This window comes from Rhinoderma darwinii, chromosome 1, assembly GCF_050947455.1.
Source record: "Rhinoderma darwinii isolate aRhiDar2 chromosome 1, aRhiDar2.hap1, whole genome shotgun sequence".
NCBI classification, from domain to species: Eukaryota; Metazoa; Chordata; class Amphibia; order Anura; family Rhinodermatidae; genus Rhinoderma; species Rhinoderma darwinii.
The window spans coordinates 350,179,811-350,191,934 of record NC_134687.1 but is presented as its reverse complement, the minus strand read 5'-3'; the positions used below and the strand labels follow the sequence as shown (position 1 = coordinate 350,191,934).

General features: G+C 42.2%; 1 protein-coding gene across 7 annotated transcripts in view; it reads left to right on the top strand.

Moving 5' to 3' along the window:
- Positions 1-268: 268 nt before the first annotated feature.
- The window catches only part of C9orf72 (C9orf72-SMCR8 complex subunit), a 41,757-nt gene continuing 29,901 nt past the window's right edge, over positions 269-12,124 (top strand). For 2 of the 7 annotated variants that reach the window (XM_075826490.1, XM_075826546.1), the window contains exons 1-4: positions 269-369; positions 2,332-2,802; positions 6,892-6,987; positions 8,830-8,894. In XM_075826490.1, coding sequence (XP_075682605.1) covers positions 2,359-2,802; positions 6,892-6,987; positions 8,830-8,894 — 605 coding nt within the window. In that variant the 5' untranslated portion in view covers positions 269-369; positions 2,332-2,358. The other 5 variants (XM_075826499.1, XM_075826537.1, XM_075826518.1 and 2 more) reach the window with 5 other exon arrangements.

Here is a 12,124-nt window from a genome sequence, read left to right as displayed (position 1 = left end):
GTCAGGTGGGGCCCCTAAAATGGTGCTAAAATGGCAGCTGAATGTGTTCATTTTCTTCAAGGAGAGAAGCCAAATATATATACATCGTTACTATAGCTGCGCGCTGCACACATCATAACTATCCACTACACTGAGCTCTTCCGTCTCACCGGTAACAACTGACGTCATTGAATGAACTGTATGTCGGAAGCCAATAGCAGCTCTTCTCTCTTACCCATTTGTTCCAGATCCACGTCAAAGCCGCGCTGCTATTGGTTATGAACTGAGAAGCGTTTTCTGGTAGATGCAAATAATAATAACACGTGAGGCAATTTCCGGTAGAGAGCGTCTATCACCGGGTATCCCCGGTTGCCAGCGTATGAGTGGGAGGTATGCAAGTCTACTGTGTGTATCACATACTGTTATATGCAGAGCCGAACCTAGTAACGTAGTGCCGTGTTTGCATGCTGGTGATAATCTCTAGGCGCTTGGTGGAGCGTTGTTGCGGATGTGTGGTGAGATTCTTATCCGGCTTGTGGCTAGATTTTTTTCTATGATCGGTGTGATATCTGATTAACAAGTAAACACTGTCGATTGAGGAAAAGCTCACACAATGAGATTTTTAGTGCAATGTACGGATGAGTCTGTGACCGGGACTTCTCATGTTGGGGAGATATGACGCAGATGCACCAGGTCTGAGATGGGAAGATATCACTTACCATGGGCAAAAGAAAAACATTCTGCAGAGATTGTAACCCAGTACAGCTACCTATAGGTGAGGGGAAAATACAGTACCAGAATGGCGCCTCCGATTACTGCGTAAAAAATACCACCATACATTATTGAAATAGTACCTCCGTACACTTATTGGTGATCGATAACAGGTGGATCTCTGAAACGCAGTCACCGAAGCCGTCAGTCCCGCTGACCTGACGGATTTGGCTTTTGAGCGCAAGGAACAGCTTCTATGTACGCAGAAGCTGTATCTCAAAGAGTTAACTTTTTTTTTTTTTAACAAAAAGTTATTTAAAATACTATATTATGTTTTATTTATTTTTTTAAAAAGTGTGCAAACGTTTACCTAGCTTTTAATAATCCCACCATACGTCGCCAGGATAGTCCCTCTGTACACGTCTTAAATAATACCACCATAATATTGCGATGCTGGAAGAACAGTGCCATTACAACGCCCAAGTAATACCACAAATGTGGCTATAATACCGTCCAAAGAAACGTGGCATGCAATATTAAAGGTGTCATACAGTACTCAAAAGTAATATAATCCATCACAACATACCATATATACCCAGACACAAATACACACTAAATGGGGCACACGTGTAGTTACCCCTATGTCTATTGAAACACCGCGGTGAACCCTAATGTCATTGGCTTAGCCTAGTGACTTGGTAGGTCTGCACTGTGCATGGTCAGTGTTAGGATTATTGTACGAGGCTTGTGCTTTGTTTACATCCGTTCATAATCGAAGCCACAACGCAGTGCTGCATCTGATACCCATACTATGGATACTACCGGTGCCCGAAGTAAGCATGGTGATTGGCAAAGGAGGTTTTTCCTACGCACTCCTCTCTGCTTGAATCGGAATGGCTCCTCCTTGGTTAGAGAGTTGACAGTCCAGCCAGTGAAGCTCTAGATTCGTCTTTTCTTCTGGATTGTTGTCTTCGTGAGAACTCCTTTAAAAAGGACCTGTCACTAGGTCATATAAATTTAATGACTAACCTAAATAGTGCACTGTCTCCCCGATTCCAGCACTGTTGTTTTTGTTTTGTTTTTTTCCTGGACCCCCTTGTTCCAGAGATATGGCCCACTGTTATGTTGGCTTTCTATATGCTAATTTTCTGTAGTTAGCCAACAGGGTGTGAACCATCCTCAAGCTGCCGTGCTGATTGGTCAGCATCAGAGGCAGCTTGTATTTACCCCATTGGTTAACTACAGCAAATTAGCATTAAAGGAGCGAAGACACGAGTGGGCCATATTTCTGGAACGAGGGTGGTGCAGGGAAAAAAAACCAGAGCTGGAATCGGGGAGACCGCGCTATTCATTTCCGTAAACCAGTTCAACCTATATGATCTAGTAACCGGTTCTCTTTAACACAACATATAATAGTGTGGCTCCCTATCATTTCCCAAAGTTACATCTGTCTCACAAGATAAAAACTAAATCAAATTGTGGCCCTCTGTTCTACAGGTTGATTTTGGCCTTTGTCGTGTTTTAATTATGGCCAATACATTTGGCTTGTCTGTTCTGGTATTGATAGAATATTTCTTGACAAATGCTCCAACATAATGTGAAATATACGGTATACAAATTGTTTGTTCTATTTCTTCCAAGTTTAGAGCTCTGACACTGAAATGAAAAATGGCGGCTCTTTGTCCTCCACCTTCTCCAGCTGTAGCCAAGACTCTGATCACCATAGATGGTTACTCACCACTGTTAGCTGCTACCTTTGCCTACTGGGACAACATTCTGGGCCCTCGAGTGAGGCATATCTGGGCCCCAAAGACTGATGAAGTTGTGCTAAGTGATGGAGAGATAACATTTCTGGCAAATCACACTTTGAATGGAGAGATCTTAAGGAATGCAGAAAGTGGGGCCATCGATGTGAAGTTTTTTGTACTTGCAGAAAAGGGTGTAATTATTGTGTCTCTTATCTTTGATGGAAACTGGAACGGTGATCGGAGTACATATGGCCTCTCCATCATTCTGCCACAAACTGAACTGTGTTTCTACCTACCTCTACACAGGGTTTGTGTGGCTCGCCTTACACACATCATCAGGAAGGGGCGGATATGGATGCATAAAGTAAGTTTTATTAGTTCTGTGAATTTCAATATACGCTATATGGACAAAAGTATTGGGACACCTGCACATTACACCTACAGGAGCTTTTATGACATCACAAAATTCCATAGGCATTAAAGGGGTTTTTCAGTCCCTACAAATTCATGGCCTATCCTCAGGCCTTCCATAGCTGATTGGTCGGGGTCTGACTCCCGGGACCCCCGCTGATCATCTATTTTGAAGGTGGTGCAGTGCTCGTACAAGCGCTGGTTCCCCTTTCTTTTATACTTGTTCACTGAATCATCGACACACATGTAGCGGTTTCACAGGTATTGCAGCCTTCTTCTCCTATTGAAGTGAATGGGAGAAGAAGGCTGCAATACCTGTGAATTGGGGCTACAAGAGCGTTTGTCAGACACTGGTATTGGACGAGAGGGCCTGGCTCGCAATCTCTTTTCTAGTTCATCCCAAAGCTACTCAATGGGATTAAAGGGACTCTGTCACCAGTTTATCAATTCCCTATCTCCTTACTAATCTAATTTAGCTCTTTGCTGCTGATAACTACACTGCGATTTGTTTAAAAAAAATAGTTTACTATTTGCAAAGTTATGAGCATTTTTCTAAATATGCTAATGTGGCTCTAATAGCGAAATAGGTGATTTTCTTTTCACTCTGGGCGGTGTAATGTTTTCTATATGACGCTGTCCAATCAGCATACAGCTTCTCTGCCAGTAACACAGCGTGATCATATAGTATACAGCTTCCATTCCCGACTGTGTATTCAACTGGCGATATCTCTGGCAGCTAGAACTGCGATCCTGGTGTCATATGAAAGATTAGAATCACCTCTTTCATATGCCACCAGAACCGCTGTCCCGAGATATGGCTGTTTGAAGTGATCCCCCTTCCCTCTAGAATGTCTCCCACTGTGTGTGAAGCAGCTTCATGCTGATAGGACGACGTCAGAGACTGTGAGGTAGCTCCACCTCAGTAGAATCGCTGCTGTTACCTCCCACTTGTCTAATAAAGGCTCATTTACATATTTACAAAAATGCTAACGTAATAATTTTTTTTTTAAAACAAATCACACTGTAGTTATCAGCGGGAAAGCCCCTATTAGATTATTAATTCCCTATCTCCTAAGTAAACTGGTGACTGAGTCCTTTTAATGTCAGGGCTCTGTGCGGGCCAGTAGAGTTCTTCCACACTTAACCTTATGGTCCTTGCTTTGTGCACTGGGGCACAGTCATGCTGGAACAGAAAAGGGCCTTCCCCAAACTGTTCCCACAAAGTTGAAAGCTACAATTGTCCAAAATTTCTCGGGATGCTGAAGTATTAAAGGCTATGTAAACCTTTGAAAAGCGTTTTTTGTTAAATAAAAAGGTTAATCAGTGTGTTTTGTGCAACTTTATAATTAGTTATTAAAAATTATTTTTGCGATACAGCTACTCTGTATTCAGTATAGAGAGCAGCTGTATCTTGCGCTGAATCCTGTACTCATCATGTCCGCGGGACTGATGCGTTCAGTGTTAGCGGGTCCTGCTTTTCTCTGACCTCATAGTTCATAACTTAGACTTGATGTAAAAATATCTTTTAATAAAAGGAATTATAATGTTGCACAAAACACACTGATATTTTTTTATTAAAAATTTTTTTTATAATAATTTCCCTTCACTTGTACTAGGGGGCCTAGGCCAATCTCTGAAAAATAACCCCATAGTATTATCCCTCCTCCACCAAACTTTACAGTTGGCATAATGCAGCCAGGCAGGTTCTCCTGGCATTCGCCTAACCCAGGCTCGTCCATCAGACTGCCAGATCGAGAAGCGTGATTCGTTACTCCACAGAAAACGTTTCCACTGCTCCGGAGTCAAGTGGTGACGTGCTTTACACCACTCCATCCTACACTTGGCGTTGTCCTTTGAGATGTAAGGTTTGTATGCTGCTTCTCAACCATGGAACACCATGCCATGAAGCTCCCAGCACACCGTTTTTGTGCGGATGTTAAAGGATTGGAATTCTGCAGTTACTGAGTCAGCAGAGCATTCGCGACTTTTATGCACTATGCGCCTCAGCACTTGGCGACCCTGCTCTGTAACTTTACATAGTCTGACACTTTGTGGCTGAGTAGCTGTGGTTCCTAAACACTTATACTTTGCAATAATATCACTTGATTGTGGAATATCTAGGAGGGAAGAAATTTAATGAATTTACTCTTTGCAAAGGTGGCAGCCTACAGCCGGGTTCCCACGTAGCGTAAACGCTGCAGTTTCTGCGACGCAATTGTGTGTGGTAATGCGGGAAAAATAAAACGCAGCGTAAACATTAATAAATAATAGAAAAAATATATATATATTTTTTAAATTCACTGCTACGGACAGTGTAAGAGCTGCAGAACGCTTGCACTGTCCATAGCAGAGACACGCCCCCTTGCCAGTTCGGCAGGCAAAGTACAAGACTGATCTCTCACACTCTCTCCAGCTCTTGCTGTTACTCTGTCCACAGCTGATTGGACAGTGTCACAGCGATGTTACAGCACCCCCTTGCCAGTACATGCCCCGTTGACTGTTCAGGGGGTTATTTAAATATCGGGCGCCAAATATAACGGCACCGATATGTAAATAATGGAGGGAGGTAGAAAAAAAATGTAAAGTGCCCCAGGGTTTGTGCAGCCCTGCCCATTACATGCTGCACTCAGCTGCACATGTATGGGGAGGTGAAAGGTTCTCTTTAAGGCGGATATTGATCGGCGATTTGTTGTTTTAACTTATGGAGTTGTCATCCAGAACGACAACTTTCACAGACCAAGTTCAGAAAACTACCGTCTGAAATCCCTAATTTATGGCAAGCTTTAGACATGGCAGCACAGAGTGGCAGACGGCTATGCTGGGCAGATCAGTATGGAGAGGGAGGAAAGCATCCAAGTCTTCAGGAAGGGCAAATCACACAGGCTGAACTGTATCAGGGTGTTGATAGAAAAGCACAGACAGCAGTCTGTAATGGGAGGGGGGAGAGATCACACAAGCTGTGTAGCACCCAGACTTGCCATCAGTGTCTGTCGAGGCAGAGGGGATCCCTCTGTGGAAGAATTAAGCAGTACAGGGACGAAGCTGTGCTGATACATGAGACCTAGTAAAGGCAGCCGCACCCTGGACACGTAGATCTCACCTCCAGCATATATTACTAGGAAAGACATGTCCACGTAAGAAAAGTCTGAAACTAGAAGTAGGTTGGAAAATGTATATCCGAATATCTTAAAATGAAGATTGCAGCCTGAAAGTGGCTACTAATATATGTTAAAAAAAAAACATTTTTTTACATGTCAAAGGTGTTCATAACATTTAAGCTCTTTTTACAACCATTTTATTCTGTAAATCAGTGACGGTCCAAGATCACAGATTTTTCCAATGTTATCTTTTCCCCCTTTATAAGATATTGAGTAAGGCTCGCTGCACACTAAGTCAGTCTGGTACCATACCTTGGATCTGCAGGCACTCTGTGTCTACACACCGTATTACAGAGCTATTCTTCACTAGAAGCAATGTATCAAGGGGAAAATACTTTGGTGCCTTAATTTCAACTGTCGGATTATGTATTGATGCAAAAGAAAAAAAAATCAGAGGCATTCAAAGGTGATGTATGGCCAACAAGGCTGCTGTGGGTACCGTATTGTGGCTTTATACAACTCTGAGGTGCATGAGCCCTTAGTGTAACAATGCTGGGACTTCTAAAGATAATTGTAACTATGGCCACCATTTGGGCTTTAGCAGCTTGTACTTCATGCTGTATACTGTACTATACTGTATGCCGCTATTATTAGTTACATACATTATAATTGGCACGCCTCATTCTGTAGTTCTACAGGCCCCAGCACACTGCGCTGCCTAAAGCAGTATTTTACCCCACTATAATATATCACCATGTAACACTGAGTTTTGTTTGCATTTCTTTTGATTTTGCTCCGTCACCACCATGCATGAATCCTATCCTAAAAAAATGTTCTGCAATTTTTTTTGCCTGCTTTTAAAATCTGATTTTTACCATTTATATCTGATTCTGTGGTTGTAACGTAATGTCACTCCCCAACCCTTTCCCTCTATCCATGTACAGGGCCAGAGTATCATTTCCATGTTGACTGGAGAAGTTATTCCTATTATGGAGCTGCTGTCATCTATGAAGTCGCATGGCGTTCCTGAAGAAATAGATGTAAGCCTTTAAACCTGGCTATTTGAAGAGAAGGTCTCTAAATCCATCTGTCAGCCCGGTGATTAATGTATTCTGGTGTCACCTCAAACATTTGTCATTCCTTAGGAAGCGCTGGAGAATATAGCTCTTTGCCGCCCTCTGCTTTGTCTGCTGTGATGCCGAAAATATGCAATGAAGAAATGTACTACTTCCACTTCAATTAGTGTTTTGTGGGTTCATGTAAATAAAGTTTATTCATTGTATAAATTAGTTCATTGTGGTAAAATGCACCATTATAGGGGTATTCCAATCTAAGACATTTATTCAAAATCCTCAGGATATGCCATAAATGTCTGATAGATGCTGTGATATCTCTGCGACCTGCACCTATCTCAAGAACAGGGTTCGGACAACCTCCGTCCTGCCTGATAGGGGCAGTTGCTGCATCCGGGCACAGAAGCAATAAATCTCTCCATTAATTCTTCTTAGAGTTATGTAAATAGCCGAGCAAGCGGAGGCAGCCACTCACATGAGCAGCAACCTCTCCATTAATTCATTGCCTCGCTAGGCAGGACGGTGGTGGATGACCCCTGTTGTGGCGATCGGTGCGGGGCCCAGTGCTGGCACCGGAATCTGTCAGACCTTTATGGAATATCCCGTGGATATGCCATAAATGTCTTACATGCCAATAACTGGTCAATCTTCCCTGCATGGGGGCAGTTGTTGGGAAAAACAAGGATCAGTTATGTTGAATTTTGCTTGATCCTTTATTCTTCTGGGAGAAAAAAAAGCTTTCCGAGATTCCTGTCAGCAAATATGTGATGTGTGAATCCAGCCTAAACGGTCTGGGATATTGTAGTATCCATTAAGCAAAAGATCTGTAGGGGCAAATGTGTATAATGCTTCTGCCGGTCAATCATAATGTGATCCACATAAACAGCCCTAAGTGACCACGTGAATAATGGATGGTGCTTTCCACAGGTAATTTTAGAATTATATAATACATGTATTGTGCAGTTTACAGTGGAAATCTACCCAAAAGTGATCTCCTGACTTAAATGAATATTGCATTGATGGGTTGAGTGACCTCAGTTAAATTCTAAAACTATAGAGCTCCCAAACATCTTTTGTCAATGGTGTCACGTAAATTAAATAATTAAGCAGTGCCCAAGGGGTTTAAGTGCCGCAGCCCCTTCTTTCTGGAAATTGTTGGTGGTGCCAGCTCACAGACAGTACCAATGGGATTTTCAAATTTTTTTATGTGATATGTCGTGAGATCATTTTTCACTGGATTTCCTCTTTAGGGTTAGAATTCCGTAATCTTGAAATCTAAGAGCATCCTTTATGAAACATCCTTGGGGATATTTATTTAAACTAGTTGAAGCTAAAAATTAGGTGGGTTGCCAGTAACCAACACTCAGTCAAGTGCATTTCGATTTCGAGTGAGCCTCTGAAAAAGTGAGTGCTGGAAGTTTTTTGCTAGTGTCAACTATTTACCCTGGTCAGTTTCCAGTAGATATTAGGCTATGTTCACACCTGCACTCGTAATTCTGTTGTTCTGCTTCATCAGAGGGAATAACTGGAAGCAGTGGTTCCGCTGCACCACAGACACCACCTGTGACCGATGGAACCCATTGATTTTAATGGGTTTCGTCTGGTTTCTGTTAGGGTGTCCGTGGTTTTACCAAAAACAATCGCGTACTGTTTACAGTATTTTCAGCAGAATCTGCGATGGAGGCCTCTAATGGAGACTCCAACGCAGATGTGAACTAGGCCTTAGCATAAATATCTGCAGTCTCTATAATGTAAATTTACCATTCTAGACTACGGTGCAGTGACTTGATGATTTATTTTGTTTTTTAGATTGCCACTACTGTTCTCAATGATGATGATATTGGTGACAGCTGCCATGAAGGTTTCCTAAGCAAGTATGTAATAGCAAACATATTCTTTTAGCGTTTTCTTTGCTTTCCATGTAAATTTGGTTTGCTCCATAGGGATTGAACACAAGCATTGTTTTGCTCTAGATAATGTGTGCATACAAAACACCTTTGCTTCTTAACCCCTTCCCCCTGCTTGCATTCTGAGCCCTAATGACCAAGCCATTTTTTAAGTTTTTCCATCGTCCCATTCGAAGAGCTATAACTATTTTATTGTTCCGCCGATGCAGTTGTATGAAGGCTTGTTTTTTGCGGGACGACTTGTAGTTTTTATTGGTACCATTTGAGAGTAGATGCGACTTTTTATCACATTTTTTTTAAAGTCAGGATTAACAGAAAACAGCAATTTTTCCATTGTTTTTTATTTTATTTTTTTTACAGCGTTCACCGTGCGGGTTAAATAATGTAACAGCTTTATAGTCGGGGTCGTTACGGACGCGGCGATACCAAATATGCGTAACCTTTTTGCTTTATTGTGGTTTTTTAATAATAAAGCAGTTTGTAAGGGGGAAAGTGGGTTTTTCATTTTTTTTCTTAACTTTATTCAACTTTTTTTTTTTACTTGTCCTACTAGGGGACTTTCATATGCGATCATCCGATCGCATTTATAATACACTGCAATACTTTTGTATTGCAGTGTATTACTGCCTGTCCGTTTAAAACGGACAGGCATCTGCTAGGTCATGCCTGCGGCATGACCTAGCAGGCATTCATTACAGGGAGACTTGGGGGCGTTTATTAGGCCCCCGGCTGCCATCACAGACACTCGGCGATCTTATCGCCGGGTGTCAGTGGGATGAGAGAGAGCTCCCTCCCTCTCTCCAAAACCACTCAGATGCGGTGCACGCTATTGTGCACCGCATCTGAGGGGTTAAACGGGTGAGATCGATACTTATATCGATCTCACACGGCAGAGCAGGGACGCCCCCAGCTCTCAGCTACGTCTGGCAGCTGAGAGCAGGGAGATTTGACGGCTCCCTGCTCGGTTTACTTTATTCTAATGCAGCGCCGTGGAAAAGCGGCGCTGTAGAATAAAGCCCATTAATGACCGCCGTGAAAAGGCTAATCGGCGGTCATTAAGGGGTTAACCACCTTGTATATCTTTAGTTGCATCCTAGAGACGGAAATAATTTATTTTATTTTGTGCACAATTTCTGTTCTGTTCTTCTAAACTATAAATTATGATCCATATTCTGTCTTTCTTTCTCTTTTTAATCAATGGTTCCTCGATTTTCATGGTGCTTCATAACAGGAGGTGTCAGATTCTAGTGTAGGATGACTGAATGAGCACAGTAGGTGACGGCATGATGTGGAATATAACTGCTGTGCAACAACTAATATGAGAAGCCACGTAGATAAAGATTCTAAATCAATAAAGCTCAAGTAAAAGTGGATGAATTTCCTAGCATTCTATTGTATTGTAGAATGTGTCCTTAAAGGGAATGTGTTGCCAGTAAAACATGTTTTTTTTTTTTTTAATTAAACATTTAGTGTGTAGGTGATTAAACATTGTTCAAATTTTTTTTATTTTTTTCACGAGTCAGGAAATATTATAAATTAATTCTAATTTATAATATTTCCCATTGCTGGTCACTAGATGGAGCTATTCCCAAAATTGCAGCATTGCAAAATTGGGTAAAAAGCCCTCGCTCTAGTGAGCTCTCAGCATCCCCCCCCCTCCTTTATCCTGGCTAGTGCCGGGATAAATGAGGGGTTTGAACGGTCTAACCTCCTACACTGTGTGTCGCCATTTTTTGAGCTAACACACAGTGTAGTAGGTTTACATACAGTAGTAAACGTACACAAACACGAACATACATAGAAATCTCTTACCTGCTCCTGCCGCCGCGGCTCCCTCCGGCCCATCCGCTCCGTCTGCTGCCGCTGGTCCAAGTGCACAAGTCCGGAAGCCGCGACCGGAAGTAGTAATCTTACTGTCCGGCCGCGACTTCCGGTCCACAGGAAAATGGCGCCGGACTGCGCGCATTTCAAATTGGACTGTGTGGGAGCGGCGCATGCGCAGTTCCCACACAGACGGCGTACATGTTAGTGGATGGAACGGGCCCCGTTCGCAGTCCCTATGGGACTGTGGCTGCCGTATTCCATGTCTGTATGTGTCGTTAATCGACGCATACAGAAATGGAAAAAAAAATGGCAGCCCCCATAGGGAAGAAAAAGTGTAAAAATAAGAAAAAGTAAAACACAAACACACAAATAAATATAAACGTTTTTAATAAAGCACTAACATCTTTAACATATTAAAAAAAAAATTGTGATGACACTGTTCCTTTAAATTTGTGGAGTTCTTTCATGCTGCTCCTCCACAGACCCTCCAGACTCTTAAAGAGGCTCTGTCACCAGATTATAAGTGCCCTATCTCCTACATAATCTGATCGGCGCTGAAATGTAGATAACAGCAGTGGTTTTTATTTTGAAAAACTATCATTTTTGAGCAAGTTCTGAGCAATTTTAGATTTAGTTTCTTAATGCCCAACTGGGCGTGTTTTTACTTTTGACCAAGTGGGTGTTGTAAAGAAGTGTATGAGGCTGACCAATCAGTGACCAATCAGTGTCCTGCACTTCTCATTGTTCCAGCCCAGCTTCTTTCACTGCACAATCACACTGTGCTGTGGATCATGCTGGGCTGGAACAATGAGAAGTGTATGACGCTGATTGGTCACTGATTGGTCAGCCTCATACACTTCTTTACAACACCCACTTGGACAAAAGTAAAAACACGCCCAGTTGGGCATTAAGAAACTAAATCTAAAATTGCTCATAACTTGCTAAAAAATGATCGTTTTTCAAAATAAAAACCACTGCTGTTATCTACATTCCAGCGCCGATCAGATTATGTAGGAGATAGGGCACTTATAATCTGGTGACAGAGCCTCTTTAAAACTAATTGGTCAGTAGTGACTTCTTGATGCTGCCTTACCTTGATACCCTTATCTAAGAACACCTCTGAAATGTTAATTCTGTAACCAAACCGCATTAGTTCTAGTGGATTTCATAGTCTATTAAAGGTTATGGCTGCTTCCCTGAAGCACTTGTCCGGGATGTTTCTCTAACACTGATTCTGATAGGGTACCTGTGTATTTTTAACCAATTTTTAGTTTCCTGTCATGGTGTTAAGGATCTGCCAGGCACAGCTTCTGTATCCACGCCCATAGGTAATCAGTCTGCACCTGCTTCTATGTCTGTGAGACTGACTCCAT